Below are 18,601 nucleotides of genomic sequence, written 5' to 3' on the forward strand. Positions count from 1 at the left end.
CAATCAACTTACCAGAAAGTCTTTGGTTTGTGGGAGGAAACCAGAGCACCTGGAGGAAACAGCATGAAAACATAGGGAGAATGTACAATTTCCATTCAGATGGCACCCTAGGGCCCCACCAGTTCATGGCAGCAACGCAGAACACTGCCCCACCATGCCACCATAACAATGAGCAGTGAAATTTACTTGTGCATTTCTCCTGTTTTCTGCTGCTCTACCCAATTTATCCCTGGCTTGTTTTGAAAACACCTTGGTTTTCATGGTTGGTTTGCTGTATTACTTTGTGAGATGTGCTTTGAAATTCAATGTCTAACTGAGGGCACTCACAGAGACGCATACATTCCCATACAAGTTAAACCACTTTTATTACACTTATAAATATTTTGTGACCTTTCAGATGAAGGTTTGGATTCTGGACTGCAAGATTGCTTTAGCAAAGATGTTAAATACCTATGCAAGCTCAGAATTCAAAAAAATATTTGCAGCCAGGTGATTACTTTTCAAGGCTATTTAAGGCTATATGGTTATTCAGTTCATGTTATACAAACGAATATCTGCAGGATTTCTTAAGTGTCCATTAAGAGACTTAATGAAATTTCGAACTGTTATTATTGGCGATTCAAGGACACTGCGTAGGTGAAACTGAATTAGGATTCATGCGATAGAGGGATAAAATTACAATAGTCTGTAAATACTGACAGTGCACTACAATAAATGCGTACTCGTACACGTGACACAGGTGAAAACATAATGGTAGTGATGCAATATAAACACTTCACAAACACTGATCATCAGTTTGATGGCAGGGTACAAACAGCAACTCCTGGATATTATCTTTAAATCGCCGTTGTCACGTGACAATGTCCTTCTCAGCATTCAGGCAAGTGAGCCAAGACTGTGTCGCACACAGCCAATGGGCTTTTGCAGCACACATCAAGCAATCAATAGCAGGACTTTTCTTAAAGGGCATAAGTGCACACCAAATATTACAGTAAAATCAGAGAAAGGGGTGACTTGTGTGGTAGCCTCTTTGCGGGAACAACGACTGCAACGAAATACTAATGAATAGTTTAGGAGTCCTCCAATTTCCAGTTAATTATACTGTTTGCAAAACAATCTGTGTATTTGAGTTGATTGGTAAATGCCGCAACTCCAACGCCGATTTCATATCTTTGCGGAAACCTGTTTTTTTAAAATAACAAGTTCACTTCCTCCGCTCTGTGCTGCGTGACAACGATTGGCCAACGCTTTAGTCACGTTGTTTGAGTCTTTATTGAGCGACATTAACCTACTGAGGAATAGGAACTGGTGTTTGCAAAGACCAACGGGGGTTATTTGTGTGCTGTTTGTGTTAATGCTACCATGTTAGAAAAGTTAACCTTCAAAACGCGTTATTTTACTTTATCATCTGCGCACATAACTGATCACTTTATTTCCAAACTTGGAAGTAGCAGCTCACTGAGGAACATTTAATCTATTTGACAGGACCGATGTCGTTTTAGACTGCTGAGCATTTGTATTCATTCTGCAAAGGCACAAATTAAGAAGAGGATACAAAAAAAAATACACAGGCACAGAAAACCATTCCGAGGTCTTGGTAGCTGCGTGAATGTCGTTTTTCAGCTACCCCAGTTAAACTGAAAAACGGACGAGTTTGTCTTGGTTGTTGTGCATTGATCTTAGCTATGTGATAGTGAGAGCACGGAGTTAAAATCACTCAGGTGAGAAGAACGTATCCATCAACATGAGGCTCCTAACATTTCTTTTGAAAAACGGCTCTCTCGGCAAACAAGTGGATTTCTACTCCAGATTTTCTCCTTCCCCTCTGTCCATGAAACAGTTCTTGGATTTTGGTGAGTGATTTGGACTGTTTTGCTCAATTGGTACGCAAAGATGTGCTTCTTCGCTATTCTGTAGACGAAGTATAATCAAAGCTTAAAAGTAAAAACAGCCATACACAATATGCACCGCAGGGCGATAATGACAGGCAGTCTCCAATTACATAACAGTTCTGTAGGTAGATACTGTAACTTTGTTTTTCATACCTATTCGAAATGGAAAAAGTAAAAGCTGACGGACTGTTCTCCTGTCCTGTCCTAGACGGCTGGTGCTTTTGAAAAACACTGATAACATGTATTTCTCACAGGAGAAAACAAATCTAAACCAAGTTGTCTTTTAGACCTTAGTGATACTTTAAACTCAATCGATGGTTCCCATGTAGAGTAGGCCTAGTTCCATTTTGATATGTTTATACCTCGATGTAGTTGATATTTCCCGAGACCAAACATCCCATGCATAATCAAATACAATAAGAAGAACTGTATCAAATATGTAAAACCTGTTTGTAATTCTTTAGATGGCTTTACATCCTTACAATAATACTCATGGGAAGAAATGTGTTGTACAGAGAAAAATTATTTTGAGCTCCTAGCATATTGTAATTAAGATAAACAATACTGATTAAACGATCTGATAGCAGATATCCTTGGTTTTTCGTAGTAGGTGCCTTAACCTGTACTATTTTGGATGAATCAACTATTGTACAATATCTGTAGCAAAAGGCTAGATGCTTGTTTCATTGCCCCAGTGAACTATTTGTAACCATCTTTTAGTCAGACCTCATAATATTGAGCTCCTTTTAGCAAGATAGAGCTATAGTACAGTATATATTTTTTTTACAGTTGAGCATTCTTGTCTCTTTTCAGGGTCAGAAAATGCATGTGAAAGGACATCTTTTGTGTTTCTGAGGCAAGAACTTCCTGTCAGGTTAGCGAACATCATGAAAGAAATAAACCTGCTGCCTGACAATCTGCTCAAAACTCCGTCTGTTCAATTAGTCCAGAGCTGGTAAGTTAATTCAATAGTTATAATAAATAAGTACTGCTTAATCTGATATCTTTTTAAAGTGTATGTTCCAGCTGCCATAGGCTGCTTTTTACTTGATTTTTTTTCAGTCCAACTTTTCGGCAGTGCTGTTTTCAAAGGAGGCGTTAAACACTAAGTGGTAGAGCACACAGAAAACAAGCCTTAAACGCAGACATGAAAACGCTTTATGTTTTAATTTTGTATCCATTTGTTTTCTAGCCACTTCATTTGATTCAGGGTGGCAGAGGAGCCAGATTCGACCCCGACAAGCGCCAGTCCACCGCTGGCCACACAGACACAAACACGCGCACACTCGCACCAGGGCCAGTTTTTAACAGAAGCCAATTAACCTGCCAAGGAGGAAACCCATGTGAATGTGGGGGAGAGCATGCGAACTCCACACAGACAGCACCTCAGGTCCGGGATTGAACCCAGGGCTCCAGCACCTCAAGGCAGCAATGCTAACCACTGTGTCATTACAATTAACTTGAAAAACTTCAGCACAGCAGCTCCACATCTCATTTTTAGTATGGTGTGCAGTGCTCTTCACATTTTCTTAGAGGGGGCTTCCAGAGTTCTGCACAGTGGCACCAGGAGAGATTTTAGTATTGCCCATGTAGTTAATATGATGGTTCTTTAGATCAGGATGGTGCTTGTCCCAGACTTCATTAAGCTTCCTGAACATTTTGTGTTCCATTTGAACATTTTTGTACTTTGGTAAAAAACTAAATCAATTGAAATGGAAAATTCTCTGTGTCATATTTTGCAGGTATATACAGAGCTTCCAGGAGATCCTTGACTTCAAGGAGAGAAAAGCTGAAGACGACAAAGTCATTTACGAGTGAGGGAAATGGTCTTCGTGTTTACTTTTCCTTGACCTTTGCAAGAGTTGATGGCGACAGCGGCTGAGTGATGTTCTTGCTGGCATTTCAGCTTCACGGACGCCGTAATAAAAATCCGAAATCGCCACAATGATGTCATCCCCACCCTGGCCCAGGGAGTGGTGGAGTACAAGGAGTCCTATGGCATTGATCCTGTGACGAGCCAGAATGTGCAGTACTTCCTCGATCGCTTTTTCATGAGCCGCATATCAATCCGAATGCTTCTCAATCAGCACAGTAAGTACTGTACGTAACGGGGTCAGTGGGGAAGATCAGGTCAAAGGAACTGTGCGTATGCAGAATGACAAAATAGACATTCAGCAATGGCCTTGAAGGTTGTTTACATCAGATGTAGTTGGTTTTCTTTGGGGGAGGGGGTCTGATGTAGCTTTTTTCACCTGTAAATGCATTTCTGACAACATTGTTGGACAGTCGTGTGGTAGAGATGACATGGCGCACGCAAAACACATCAACCTAAGAAAGGGGTTGCTGGAAGACTTTAATTGCATTTATGGGTTTTCCATGTCTCTTACTTGGGTTAACAGTAGTTTTTGTGGTGCTCAGGAAGTCTCTCATGTGATGGATTGCAGGGGCTTTCGGTGGTATCCCTGCTGCTGGAGTTGATGAGCAATGGGGTCAGACTCCTTAAAGTTCAGTATTCTTGCCAGCACGATTCCCAGAGCACATTCACTTTCTGTGTCAGCATTAATTTGGGACATCTGAAAACCTCCGTGCCTTCTATGCATGCAGACCTGCAGACATACTGTATTTCTTTTACTATACATCTTAAATCCATTTATATCTGGGACTCGGTACTAGGGAGTATAAAAGAAGTTACTAAATGTTTTCTGTAGGCTTATTGCAGCTACTTTAATTGATTAGTATTGAATAGTTATTAATTATGGATAAAACATGCTTTGTTTATTCAGCTTGACTATGTCCGATAGGAACGTATAGCCCCCAGGGTGTGAGCATGAATTCAGTACAAAACTGAATTAGAATTAGGCTGTGCTTGTCTGTCTTCAATTTTCTGCTTTTCCTTTCTCAGTGTGACATTGCCTTCAAAATGTGATGTGATTTTCAAGTACAGTGTCTGATCTGTACTGCGCCCCCCGCCCCCACCCCCAGTAAGGGAAGAAATGTTTGAAGTGTATTTAACTCAGGTTTTCCTCAGAAGCAGTCTGTGTCTTCTGTAGAATGGCTGCCATTTAAGCTGAGCCTGGTGCAAACGGAGCCCAGTGTTTGTCCTGCTCCCTATTCATTGTCTTGTGAAGCACATAAGGAAAAGTCATTTCAAAGAAAAGTTGTGGAGATAACAAAAATGGCACTTACAGCTTAATGAGCTTTTGGCTGCCTACCCTGCTGTTGCAGGGTTTTGATTTTAGTGTATTAATGCCTTTCAGTCCGGAAATCACTTTGTGTCCGTTGTTTTCAAGCTTTACTCTTTGGTGGAAAGGTGAAAGTAAACCCAGCTCATCCTAAGCAGATTGGGAGCATTGACCCTCATTGTCGTGTTGAAGAAGTGATCAAGGGTATGTGAACGTCTTATTCCTCTGGTTTTTATTCTTACAGTATAGTCTCCCTGTTGCCCTAGATCAAAGCATTGGCTGTACAGTCTAATGAATTCTTCTGATGTTTTTGCAGCTTTCTGTTTTAGATTATAACTAGAGGTTTATTGTTTTTTTCTTGAATGGGGGTTTAACAATTTACTTTTAAGGACCACATGAATATGACAAAAAGTTTATGAGACTCATTCTCATTGAATTTTGAATGTTGGGACTTTTCTAAAGTGTGTGTTTATCTACCGTTATCCTAATCCAGCACATACTTTGTAGAGCAAAAATGGGATCTGTTAATAAATGAATATGTGCTGACAATTTCTGTGTTGTGTGTGTATAATTAGCTTTCCCGATTTTTGTTGAGTTAAATGGCAGTACAAGGAAGTGTCTTCATAGCCTGGTGTAGAGAAAGAAGCTTCTTTTGTTGTATTTTAAAATATTCTTGGGTTATACCTCATCATAGTTTTGTCTGGTTTGTCACATAATTTTTGACAGTTGTTCATAAGGTAAGATTATACAACCTTTTTAGTAAATTAGTTATGTTAGTGTGCTGCAATAGGTTTAGATTTAGTCATTTTTAAAGATTATTTCCTCCATAAAAGCTGATAGTTTTGAAATGCTGTGTTTTGATCTTTTCATTTAGATGCATATGAAAATGCAAGAAGACTTTGTGACCTCTATTATATGAACTCACCAGAGCTGAAACTGGAAGAATTTAATGGTAAGTGGAAATGTTGTTCTGAGCTTTCTTAAATGTAATTCGCTTTATTTTACTTTTCAAATTCTCTGTTTTGATGTAATCCATTTTATTATATATATTTTGCTGCCTGCTTATAATATTGAGACAATGTTTTTAGAGGTAATTCATTGCAGGTAGGGCTGAAGAGTTCGGTCCAAATACAACATTTTCCTGGGATTTGAAAATTAATTTTGTGACTAATCCAAACCATGAAGACAGACTATGTATAGCATCTGATTTGTTGTGGTTTTACTGTCAGTACATATTGGGCAGTGTTAGTCTAGTAAGTATAACAGAGTGCTGTATGTGTTTAAGCAGCATCATCCAAATCTAGATTGCTTTCCATATGACCTGGTTTCTCTGGCTGTTTACCACATGTGGAATGTTTGCTACTGTTCAGCAGGATAAGAGAAGATTCAGATACATTATTCAGAGTGGTTGTGTGATGTTTCTGTGTGCCTGGAGTATGACTTTTAAGCTACCACTTCACTGCTGTGAATAGGAACAAAATTGCATTTAAAAAATGCACCATCAGCAGCAACAGGGATTTCAACAGCTGACTGATGCACATCTTCTCCAAAGAGCAGAATGCAAATACAAAGGATGCATTAGAGTGTTTCTGTATTCAAAAGTAATTAGAGAAAAAGAATGCTCTGTCCATGTTAGCGTGGTGAATACTGTCATTAGTTGGATGGTCTGTTGGCATCTGTAAATAATTTTTAAAAATGTAAGAAAATCTTTATGGTTTCACTGTTTCTGCAGCTAAAGAAAGAGGAAAGCCAACAACAGTGGTATATGTACCTTCCCACCTCTACCACATGGTATTTGAGCTTTTTAAGGTGTGTTTTGTGCGTTCTACAGTATTTTGGATTTCACAGAACTGTAGCCTGACCTCCAGATTCACCTGAGCACACAATACAGATGCATACTGCTTTTAAATGATCATACTGTGTAACTGATGTATTCTCCCTTTGATCTACTGATGTGATTGAATGTGGAGTAGTTCCATAGTTCCATCACATTTCTGTAGAGACTGACTTCAGTATGTACAAGAAAACTCTGAAAAACAGAACATTAAATTGTGAATAATATAACTTACTGCGTGATTTGCTTTTGTCTGAATTGTCCTATAAAATGTATTTTAAACACTTAAATCTTGAACACATCACAGAAAATCTTATTATTTGGGTTTCCACTTCACAAAAGCTATACAATATTTTTTCCCTGATCACAGGTCCTAGATGATTTTTTTTCTGATGCCTTGAGTTGATTTTGTTGATTTAAACAATTTTAGTCTGATCTCACGATTGTTACACCCATCTTATACAGAGCCCTTGGAGTAACAATACTAAATATTTTAGTCTCTTCAAAACTAGAATTGTAATAAATGAGCTTGTACGCACAGTTCTGTCCAGGTCAGTACTAGATAAATTCAGCAGTGCAGCTGTTGGTTTCTATGCAGAACCTTAACAGTCTTAAACCCATATTGTGGGCATTTCTTTTCAGAATGCCATGAGAGCAACAATGGAATATCATGGGGTCATAGCGGAGTATCCGCCAGTCAAAGTTCAGGTTGCATTGGGTCATGAAGACCTGACAGTGAAGGTAAAGATTTTTTTTTCCTCCTGGGATTTATCTTAGTTTAATACACTTGCAGTGTGATGAACGGGTGTTCATGTTCTTCCTGTGTTTGCCAGATGAGTGACCGCGGTGGAGGCGTTCCTTTAAGGAAGATTGAGAGGCTGTTCAGCTACACATACTCCACTGCCCCACTGCCTCGCATGGAAACCTCTCGGGCAACTCCTCTGGTGAGCTGCCAGTCATTCAGGTGTCCTCTGGTTTGGACCAGACAGGACGTGGTTTATCTGTCCAGTGCTCTTTCCCAGCTTCTTAAAAGGGAGTGTTAATACCGAGTTACAGCAAAGGGTGACGTGTCCTGCGAAAGACGATCACTAGGTGTCAGTATTGCTGAGCGGGAATTAAATAGTCTGACAAAAATTGAAGGTGAATATGCTCTGTGTGAGAAGAAGGAGCACTAAAGGTGGTATTGAAATGTTCAGGAAGGAGTTCAGTTTGAAAGATTCAAGAATTTTCAGTTAATATTTGGAGAGGCATACTTCTAACAAAAGCAAGAATTCTAGTTGTTTAAAGCCATTAAAAGGAGCGAAGTCATATTGCGATTTTAATGTTTAGAGTCCGACATTTCAGGAAGGAAAGACTTGGGAGCAAAAAACAACAAAAAGCCTTTGTTCAATCCTTCCATTAATCATTATCGGAATGTATTTACTTTAACAGTATCTCAATAGTAGTGTACTCAATTTTGATTGGCAACACCGTAAAATGGAAGATAAAGTTGTTTTCCTTTCAAAACTGACACAATTGAGTTCCAAAGATCAGTTATTTCTTTAACAGTTGGAAAGATAAGTGAGCCAGTGTGCTTAGGTAAATGTCTTAAATCTATCTGTGGAAGTGTACTGGTAATTGTTCAGTCCGTTATACACGAAGCATCAAAAGAAACTTATCACCAAATTCACAAAGTATCCAGAAAATGCCCATCTTTTTTATTACACGTGCACTGACATTGTATCGAACAGACATGTCACCGTTAATTTAATTATGCTGATTAACATTTGTCATCAACAGGACTGGTCAGGAAGAGCTCGGCTGTCTGAAAGTCACAGGCTAGTAGAATGTCGGTCACCACTGAAAGCGACACAAGCTGTACATCTGCATTGCATGCTTTGCAGATCTTGACTTGTGGGTTTCTGTCCCATTCCCCTCGTAGCATGTGCCTTCTAACTGTACTGTACGACTTCCCAGCTCTTCCCACACATGTTCACTTGGGAGTCAATTCTGGCAAGCAGAGCATCCACAGCATAACTGCTACACTGTCACCTGGCAAGACAGGCGCCGTTGCACAAGCAGCACGAGGACACGTGTTGTGCTGCTGGAATGTTGTCCTGTCGGAATGAGGCTGCATGGAGGACAGCACTTGATCAGTGTAGTGCCGTGCGATCAGGTTGCAATCAGTGAGGACAAGTGGATTTCTGTATCTGCTTGACACCTCACACTTGGACCTTCACTATTAATTGGCCTGTCGTGCACAGCAAGTAGTGTACCATTCCGCACCTGTGAGCTACCAGGGCTCTACGGAAAACGTGTCTCACTGCTCCACTGCTGACGAGTCCAGCTTCCGACATACCAAATGGCATGAAAGCATCGTTCTCTGGACAAGCGGTGGCCATCGGTTTCTTTTCTCGATTTTTCACCAGGCTGGACGTTGAGCAAGCGCGCCCACCCTGTTACCTGCGCCCGGTCGACTCCTACAAATTAAGTTAACGAATTGCTTGTGCAGTGCTCAAATGAGTACATCGAGGCTGGTTGTGAACGATTGACCGAAAACGTTGCCAAAAACGTTGCTTTGGATTTCTAAAATCCCACGTGTGAAAACGGTGACAAGTTTCTTTTGATGTTCAGTAATGCTTGTTTTCCATTGATCCAATCTTCTGGCACAGAAGAGGTTGAGGAATTCCGTGTTGTGATCTTTCTCTTGGGATGACCCCCTTACTTTGTCTTGTATTGGCAGGCTGGCTACGGCTATGGTCTGCCCATCTCCCGCTTGTATGCGAGATATTTCCAGGGAGACCTGAAACTCTATTCATTGGAGGGCTATGGCACCGATGCTGTAATATATATAAAGGTAAATTATCCGTGATACTAAAATCAATCTTTTGTTATATTTTCTATAAAAGGAGACTTCTCACTTGCTGTCTTGGTTTGTATTCATTCGGAATCTTGTACTGTGGACAACTTATTCTTTCTGCTGAAGACCTGTGCTGCATTAAAAAAAAAAAGAGTACCAAAGCTCAATTTGAAAAAAGGTTTTTTTTCAGTGAGGTTTTCTATTCATGTCTCTACAAATGGTGGCTCCTGGGCCAAAATGAGAAGGACGGGGCACCAGTGGGAGACCAGCATCAAGCAAAATGATTTGTGCAAACCTGCTCCTCCTTGTTGCCTGGGCCTTGTCAGGTTGTGCCAAGAGGCGGGACGAGGAGCTGGCTGTGGAGAGATGGGTATTGCCATCTGTTCAAGATGATTGTGTTTTCTTTTTTTTTTGCCGCAGGCTTTATCGACGGACTCCATAGAAAGGCTCCCTGTCTACAACCGGTCAGCCTGGAGACATTACAAGACCATCCACGAAGCTGACGATTGGTGTGTGCCCAGTAAAGAACCGAAGGACATGACCACTTTCCGCAGCTCTTAGCCGTACGAGTCAGGACTGCAATCGGCTCGACAGACCAGGGTCCAGAAGGTAGGAGGGTGGCTGTAGCGAAGGGGTGAGGTTTTCTGTAGAGTTCAGTATTAAAAGCTAGAGGGAGGAAAATTACATTCTCTTTATATTTTCCACATAAAAATGTATTCCAAACTCCATTCTGTGCATTACTGTTCGTGCAACGATTGTTTCCACCAGTGGGTATTTCTCACAGACGATTGTTATTGAACTAAAAGATAAATACGGGGGGAACTGTCCTAAGTGGTAGCACAATATGTCGGGGTTTTTTGCTTTGTTTTTGAGAGGACATAAGTAAGGCTAAATGTAAGGCTTTCTTGGTGTGCTTTTGAAATTAATAAGTTGGAGATTGTAAACCATATTTTTTTCCTGTAACAAACAGTGTGGTGAGCCATGTTTTAACTAATATACCTCATCTGTTTTGGTATTAACATCACTGATAAGTATTGAATAATAGCAATAGTTTTGATATTAAAGATATAATCCTGAAGCAGTAACCATCTTGTAAAAAAAACAACAACAGATGGCTTCTCTGTGTGATACTTAATATAAAATTTTACAAGCACATTTTGTAAGCCTTGTCAATATGTGTGCCTAAGAGTTTAAATCCGTATTTGCCATTGTATGTACACCCATAGAAACAAAGCTTCAGTTAAAAATAAATGTGACTCTGGGCTGTCAAAATTCAACTGCTCTGGGCATTTGTATAGATAAAATGTTTCATTAAAACTGTTTTCATGGTACAAAAACGTTTTCCATCCCGTTTTGGATTACTGTGTCCTCCAACATTTGTGAGCATGGGTGAAACTGGTTGTAGTCGATCTTTTGAGTGCATAATATTCCACATGTTTTTCATTAGCTAATTCACATTTTGAAGCAGTTTCTGTAACCTTGTGAAATGTGAAAAATGTGGTTCCCTTTTTACCTCATTATTATCCAATAAAAGCATTACCAAAATTCAATGGTGGATTCAGTCTTTTGGTATTATTTCACAAAAAGTACATTTTCATTTTCTAAGTTGTATTCTTATTGCCTACCCTGTATGGAAATAACTTCTAATTGGTACTGTTGTTTTATTCACAACACAAAGGGAGTAGTACCTTTCCCATTAACACTTAAATTTTCTATATTCCAGTTGCTGAGGCAAATAACTAGAAGGAGGACAAAAATACATATTCTGTCTCGCCAGCGGCCTGTCTGACACCTTGTTTAGAAGGTTACAAAGATCTGCAGGATGAAAACTGATTTTCTTTCCCAGTGTAAATCAGCTCTTCATTGTGTAACCAGCAGCCATATTTTCCCTGCTGGGAAACCTCAGTTAAATAGAAACGAAACTCCCATTCCATTACTCCATAAAAGACTTTCGGAAGACGAAGTGACAGGAACGAGAATACAATAATGAAAAGAAGCCGGCTCGAGCCCTTCAACTGCAGCTGTAGCTAAAGTTTCCAAAAACCAAACCATACCATGCTTGACAAGAGAGGTTTATTTGTCCTGTTATCACCAATGATGAGAAAATCCAGGGGCAAAAGGGTGTCGGCCTTGAAATTCAAGTGTAAGAGCTGCATTCTTCAATTTAGTTCATTATTTAATCAAGTACTACACGGATATATACATTTAAAAAAATACAAACATCTGCTTGTGTTCACCTTTGCCAAGTATAGGTCATTTATCAGCAGTACTGAAGGAATATGTCTTTATCCAATAAGTGGAATGCAATAAGTAGACATTTCCTAACCTGCAATAGTATTAACACAAGCTCAGGTACTTGTTTTTCTGTTGAGAATATGGGGGTACCAAATGCAGAATAATGCAACTGAGACAGCAGTACCATTCTAACAACAACCCAGTTGTTAACAGAAAAGAATTGGACCACAAATACCTTCTATTACCACAATATTCGTATCTTTGTGTGACAAGCAAGAAAAAGCAGCACTGACTTGTAAACTTTAATTTTATTTTTTTGCAAAAGTGGTCCCATACGTTTTGGCTATTCTACTCAGTAGAAAAGGTACACTTAAGCGTTGAACCCTATTTCAACAGTAAGAAAATTGATTTTTAAAAAAAATGTACGCAGTTTAACAGCCAAATATGTATAAAAACGCTCGGAATCTTTTATTTTTACATTTAAAACCTTGCCACCCCTTTTTGGAAGCTTAAAAGACAATATAGTGCTTTCGTCTCCTTTAACTGTACAAGTTCCTGTAAGAAAAGATCTGTACATAGCTGTTATCATTGGAAAAATACAATACAAAAATGCTTTTAAAAAGCCGAAGTCATTCCACAGTAACGTCAAGATACACATGCTCATTATGTTCATACCACTCATGTCTGGCATACCTGTGATGAGAATGAGGTATTATTGCTATGTTATTCGTTCTAGTGGTACCAGTAAATGTGACGTACACTTTGGAGGGAAAAAAAAATGGTCCGTTGGCAGTGTTCTCAAATTTGCCTGCCGTTTTATTTGGCGTGTGTATTAACCTCATTCTTGAGGAACTCTTCAAAAGTGACAGAGATACAATTTTTGTGATTGGGCGTGTGTACAAGTACTGTTTTCCAATTGCGACAGTTGCTATACTCGTACAGTAAGAGTGCCTGTTTAGGAAATCCCTTAAGTTCGAGATGTCGGGTTGCAGTGCTGATGATCACTCTTGCTGGCCTTAACAGGTAGTGGAGAGCTTGCACAGGGTACTTGTTTAAAGGCCTCTGGCTAGATTCTGCTGGACAGTGCTACAGTATGTGGTTATGAGGAGCCATTAAGGAATTGAGCAAGTATAGTATTGGAAGGCATTTTTTAAAAATAGGACAGCTGAAGGAACAAGCACTCTGCGCTGGAAGTAGACATGGATTATGAACAAAACCTGATGAGGACCCACAAAAAAAGTGCCAGATGTGCATGAGCAGTGTGACATGTACAGTACCTCATCTGAATAACTAGCTATGAGTGTCCAGGTAAGCTGGGACAGAAGAGTCAAGGGGCTTCGAAATCTCAGCAGGTGGAGTCTGCGTTCACGGGCAGCCTCCCACTGCGCCTGGCCTCCTTCTCCCTCTTCTCTCGCTGTTTCTCCAGCTTCTCCTGGGCCTTTTTCATCTCTTTCAGCTTCTTTTTAATTGTGGCTCGGTCATTTTGACTGGAAACGCCCAAGGCCTCAAAAGAGAAACACCAAACAAACAGGTTTGCGGTCTTTCACTGACATTGGGATTGAAGGCGTCCACCACAGCCCCGTCTTTCAGCCTGTTTTTTAATCAGCACTCCTACCCATCCCACACAAAATCGTGCTCCCAGTTCCATCCGAAATGATGATTAGTGATACACAAGGATCTCGCAAATTTATTGCTAGACTGTAGTGTGACCTACAACTGCAGCAGCGGAAATAGTTCAGAGCAAAACTCCCAGGGGCATTTACTTAATATTTCCAGTAGGTGGCACAGTTACAATAACGTCAGTAGATTGAAAGCATATTCTACTCTTTCACATAGGCGTCAGACAGTAAAATCTCTCTATGCATTTTAGTGATGTTTCCCCTTGAACATTTTGCTTCTAGTATTCAGTTATAATTGAGCATGTGCCAATAATTATTAGGCATGAATAGTCCAGAGAGATCCACGTTTCTCAGAAAAAAAAAACCTCTTACCTTCAGTCTGTCACTGTCTAGGAGGATCAGCTGCTGGCCATCCACAGCTTTGGCAGTGAACTCGTGGGTGTACTGCTCCATGTTCATGCCCATCAGCCAGTGGCAGACCTGTTGGGAGGTCCACTCAGAGATAGCCCTGTTCTGCCACTGGTAATCCTTCCCAACCAATACCGGGTCATCGTCCAGAGTCTGCCAGACAGCACCAGCGACAGCGTTAGACACATGGTCACAGCCCTTTTGGCCAGCAAACACCCCCACCTGAAGCAGTCGGAGGTTTCACTTTCAGATCTTTCTTTTTTTTTCTCCAAAAAATTAATCGCAGTTTGGTACTCAAACTTTATCCCTTTGAATTATTTAAACCCAAATCACAGAGGTACCAAGGTTCTGCTACAATTCCTGAATGGCTTAGCAAACCCAAGAAGAGTGTTTTATTTTTGCCCTGAAAGAACCAATCACCTGAACATTGTGGTGGTGTTACTGTATCTCGCAATCCCATCAACAGCTGTACCTTACATTGTTCATACAGTACATTGCTTGTTATTCTCTGCTATTAAAGGAGAGTATCCTCAGTATTCATTAAGTGAACAAAACATCCTGTCACATAAAAGACTAGCTAAATATTGACCTATTGTCAAAAACATTTTATGTAAAATTTGGGAGTCTGCCAATAAGAGGTTAAAAAGACATATTTAAACTAGCCTATTTTTCTCCTATAGCTGTGATAAATGAAGAGGGTATTCTAAAAAAATGTCATTTCATCCTAAAAATAGCAGAAACCACAGCTGAGGCATGTTAAAATTTGGAAAATCTACAAAGCATTTCTTCACTGAAAACTCCCTACATGCTCAGGTTCAAATTCAGAATCATTGTGGGAATAAAAATGTTGCTTCTCAAATCTTTACTCCCAACAGAGCACGGATTGTACTCAACTGATTGGCGAAAGGAATCTTGTTCAAATGTATCAAGAGGGGTTTAACGTGTAAGGCTTTGCATTTAATAGATACTACCCAAGAATAAAAATTCTAAATATTACTCATGTGAGGCAGTAAAGCAGATAGGAAAAAGGAATACACCAAATGAATATGTATGGTTATGTACATATTCACCACAGTGGATTATTCCTGCAGAAATCGTTACATCTGTTGCAAACACGACCAATAAACAAGTTCTCCGTTTTAGGATTACCATACAGAGCTTAAAATAAATCACCTGCTACACATATGTTGCACGTATTTTTAGATATACTGTATATTTCTCTAATCTTCTTAATCTGTCAGTTTAAGGAGCAATATGCTATGTTATTTTCACATCTGTGCCAAGAAAATTGAAGTTGCAGAAGGACGGAAAAGAGCTGCATTGCGCAGCGAGCTCCTTGGAAGGCACGACTGAACACAGCTGCAGGTATTCGCAGAGCTGGCAAGAAATCCCTGCTGTAGCCCACACCATGTGCGGAAAATGACATCGCTGTCCACACTGAGCAAAAAGCAGGTCAGCTTGCGAGAGGAAAGACATGACAGCATTTCTTCCTACTGAACGGTCACCTCCTCTTGCCTTGCTAGAACACCGTGCCTTAGCGCTGGGCCTTTCCTGAAGGTGAAGGCCTGTTCCCAAGGGTAAGCGCTATGCGTTGGCAAGCCACTATGCGGAGACAGCACTGTTTCCCCATGGTTACCGCATGCACGTACAAACAAGCAGGAATTCCACAGGATTGAGAAACGGCAGGAATGAGGCTATAGGAGCAGCTATACTTCTTTACTTGGGGGGGGTGAGGTTTGGGTAAAATAGCCAAGGCACAATGAAAGCCAAGATCAAGACTCATCGCCTCAACAGAAGAGGGGAAGCAGACACAGTCACTAAACAACAGGACAGCAAAGGATTCTCTCAAAAGTGGGTGGCAGGGTGCAAAATCAGCAAATCGCACCTCTGTGGTCAAGGGCAAGGCTCATGCTTTGCAGATCTCCCAGGGGAAACACCTAGAAGCATGCCAAATCTCACTCTTGCGACCACCCGCAGGAACCTCTTTCATAAGCCTTGCGCCACTTCGTCTCTCTGTAGTTCCCACCCGTGCCTTTTGCCAATTCAACAGTGGCCTCCAGCATGCTGGGGCCGTTTTCCGGTCTCTCGTGACCCTCTGCCCTGCCGCAGGTGTTTCTGGGGGTTCACAGCACGACGCGACACGCACGACCGACGGGCAGCACACACTCCGTTGCCACTCACCTCATTCGAAGAGAAGGTTAAAGTACGTGAGCGCCCTGACAGATTTGGCTCAGCTACTAGCCCTGTCAACTCAGAACTGGGACTGCCAGGGTTTGAATCATCTATGACAGACAAACTCTGGAACAAGTGGAGACAAGGAATGCATTAACCGGACACAGACACTTGGCACAGGCTGTTTCTCTTCACTCTGGGGTGGGAGGGTGGGGGAGGGGGGTGGAGGTGGCAGACAAAATTGACTAGGCAACAGTCAAAGTTGTGTTAATGTCGGTGCATCTTTCACCTGCATGTAAAGGGATGAACAAATGGCGACAATTCACACGGAAAACACACATCAGGGTAACAAAATGTCTGATCACTAGGCAGCCAAGGAAGCCTACAATACAGTTTCCACCTTTAACATTGCGAATAGATCATCTAATTGCCTGTATGTTTTTATTATAACCCTGAATGTGGTTTTTAAAGCTCATCTCTTGTGTACCTCCTTCGGTAGCCCAATCCTCACCCCTTAACTTTTCTGCTCACTGCAAATGTCTACTTACACTGACATTCCTCTCCAATTTACACTTCGATTAAATCACAGCTTTGACTTCCCCCGCCAAAAGACGGCTGATAGGTGGTGGCTATATTTTCCTTCGGGTAAGCAAAAGAATTAAACTGAAAGCCCCTATCGAGCAGCAGGTTGGGAATTTGTGACCAGTGGAAGTTTTCTCTAAGCCAGGTGTTAAGACTTCTATTACCAAACTGGAACACCATCTAGACAGGACAAGAGTTGCAAGACCTCGTTGCGGGGTAAAGATTAAACTGGGGAGCCCAGATATGTGCCTTTCTGACATTTAAAACCAAAAAGAAACCCGTTTTCACGGGCCTCATCATGTTCACTTTCATCAATTACACACACTAGTGGAAAAACAACAATCACAACTAGATTTCCACATCGGCCAGGGGAAAATTACACTTTTCTCCACAAGTCAAAAGCCATTCTCTCTACAGAAGCTATTGAAGGTGAATAAACCCAGCTTCCGCAGATAGCCTGTGAGGTGCAGTAAGTCAAGTTGCAAACAGTGTGTGTCGAATCCACACATTTGTACAAAACCATCTGGCTGAGGCTGGCTAGCTTTTCTAATGGCAATGTGGAGTTTATTATTTATTTCTAAAGAAAACAAGAATGAATGGCATACCACAGCTCAGATATTTTGACATGATAACTAAGCCGATGATGACGTCATTGTGCATCAATTAATGCTTGGTATACCGAATTAAAATCTCTGATACCTTACAGGCCTTAACAGTGGCTTCTTTTACAGAGATGACGCATTGCACAAGAGTTAGCGCCATAAATTTAAATAAGCAAATCAACAGATCTGGAAAAGGACCAAAATGTAATTCTTCGGAATAGGAATTCATTATAGGGAATATAGGTAAATTACATTTGCAGTTCATGGCCAGGGAAATTGTTAGAGCCAGGTGATTTGTAAATAATTACATGTGAAAATTATTAGCATTTAGAAGTAGCATAAACTTGATAAATATTGCACAGGAAAGTGGTTACGAATAAATGAAAACCCAAGAGCTAGGAATATGACACAAAATCAAGTTTATGCCTCATTTTTCTACAGCAGACTAACACAAATAATATTTGGTGGTCTTTCTACAATGTTAGTTGTTAGATAATTAGACATTACTAGACTAATGTGTTTAGTTAGTTGTCTATTAGCTACGGTGCCTTTACGTCTTTAAAGTGTAGAGAGGAGAAAGGAAATTCATACTGTACCAAATCTAATGAACGACTGAATAAGGAAGACCAGGAAAGGTTTGTCTGTTCAAAAAGAGGATTATTAATGTAAAAATTAGTTCAAGAAGAGCTTTTCTCTTTAAAAGCAATTATATTACTGTTTACACTAAAAGTACAGTGTCTGGCACCAGATTATTAAGTAGTTGTAAGAACACTGAGGCACAAAATAGCCTTCATCTAGGCCTCAACACCCATGCATGCCTAGTGGATTAGTGTGATAGTACGACCAGATCTATTTCATATGGATAATACTCTGGATAACAAGCTGTTGAAAACTAAGTCAATGCGCCTTTTCCCTCTGAATAATGACAGGCCTCATACTGCTTCAGAGACAAACTGGGGTTCCCAGCTCATCAGTGTCACAGAACAAACTCTTTGGCATATTAATCTCCTGACATTAACTCCAATGTACTAAATTTAACGCACAGTCTCTTCTTTTTCCAATTTCTTTGGAGAGGCCCAACAAAACGCAAACCACACTACCAAACCTCATCTGTCGTCATGTCAACACTTTGCCTGAAACCACCTACACGAGTAAGAAGGCTGCTTACAACCTTCTGCCACTCACAACAACTTGTGTAATCTGTTCCTGCAAAGGCAGTTACTGCAATTCATTAAA

General features: G+C 40.6%; 2 protein-coding genes across 4 annotated transcripts in view; one reads left to right on the top strand and one right to left on the bottom strand.

Moving 5' to 3' along the window:
• The first annotated feature begins 933 nt into the window (after positions 1-933).
• Positions 934-11,297, top strand: pdk1 (pyruvate dehydrogenase kinase, isozyme 1). Of its 2 annotated transcripts, XM_006636505.3 has the most exons (11): positions 1,019-1,853; positions 2,706-2,847; positions 3,635-3,706; positions 3,799-3,983; positions 5,183-5,278; positions 5,949-6,026; positions 6,807-6,883; positions 7,551-7,649; positions 7,742-7,852; positions 9,631-9,744; positions 10,168-11,297. In XM_006636505.3, the coding sequence occupies exons 1-11, from the start codon at positions 1,745-1,747 to the stop codon at positions 10,306-10,308; spliced, it is 1,224 nt and encodes a 407-aa protein (XP_006636568.1). In that variant the 5' UTR covers positions 1,019-1,744; the 3' UTR covers positions 10,309-11,297. The 2 variants fall into 2 exon arrangements, with proteins under 2 accessions (XP_015214561.2, XP_006636568.1); XM_015359075.2 differs by lacking the exons at positions 9,631-9,744; positions 10,168-11,297 and adding an exon at positions 8,688-9,623 and having other exon boundaries at positions 934-1,853.
• A 506-nt stretch (positions 11,298-11,803) lies between these two features.
• The window catches only part of ppp1r9ala (protein phosphatase 1 regulatory subunit 9A-like A), a 40,507-nt gene continuing 33,709 nt past the window's right edge, over positions 11,804-18,601 (bottom strand). The window contains exons 17-20 of one of the 2 annotated variants that reach the window (XM_015358936.2): positions 17,962-18,006; positions 16,191-16,307; positions 13,974-14,162; positions 11,804-13,486 (exon numbers count right to left, since the gene is read on the bottom strand). In XM_015358936.2, coding sequence (XP_015214422.2) covers positions 13,328-13,486; positions 13,974-14,162; positions 16,191-16,307; positions 17,962-18,006 — 510 coding nt within the window. In that variant the 3' untranslated portion in view covers positions 11,804-13,327. The remainder of the gene's footprint in view (positions 13,487-13,973; positions 14,163-16,190; positions 16,308-17,961; positions 18,007-18,601) is intronic. The other variant, XM_015358937.2, reaches the window with a different exon arrangement.

The sequence above is a fragment of the Lepisosteus oculatus genome, chromosome 12 (assembly GCF_040954835.1).
Source record: "Lepisosteus oculatus isolate fLepOcu1 chromosome 12, fLepOcu1.hap2, whole genome shotgun sequence".
Lineage (NCBI taxonomy): Eukaryota > Metazoa > Chordata > Actinopteri > Semionotiformes > Lepisosteidae > Lepisosteus > Lepisosteus oculatus.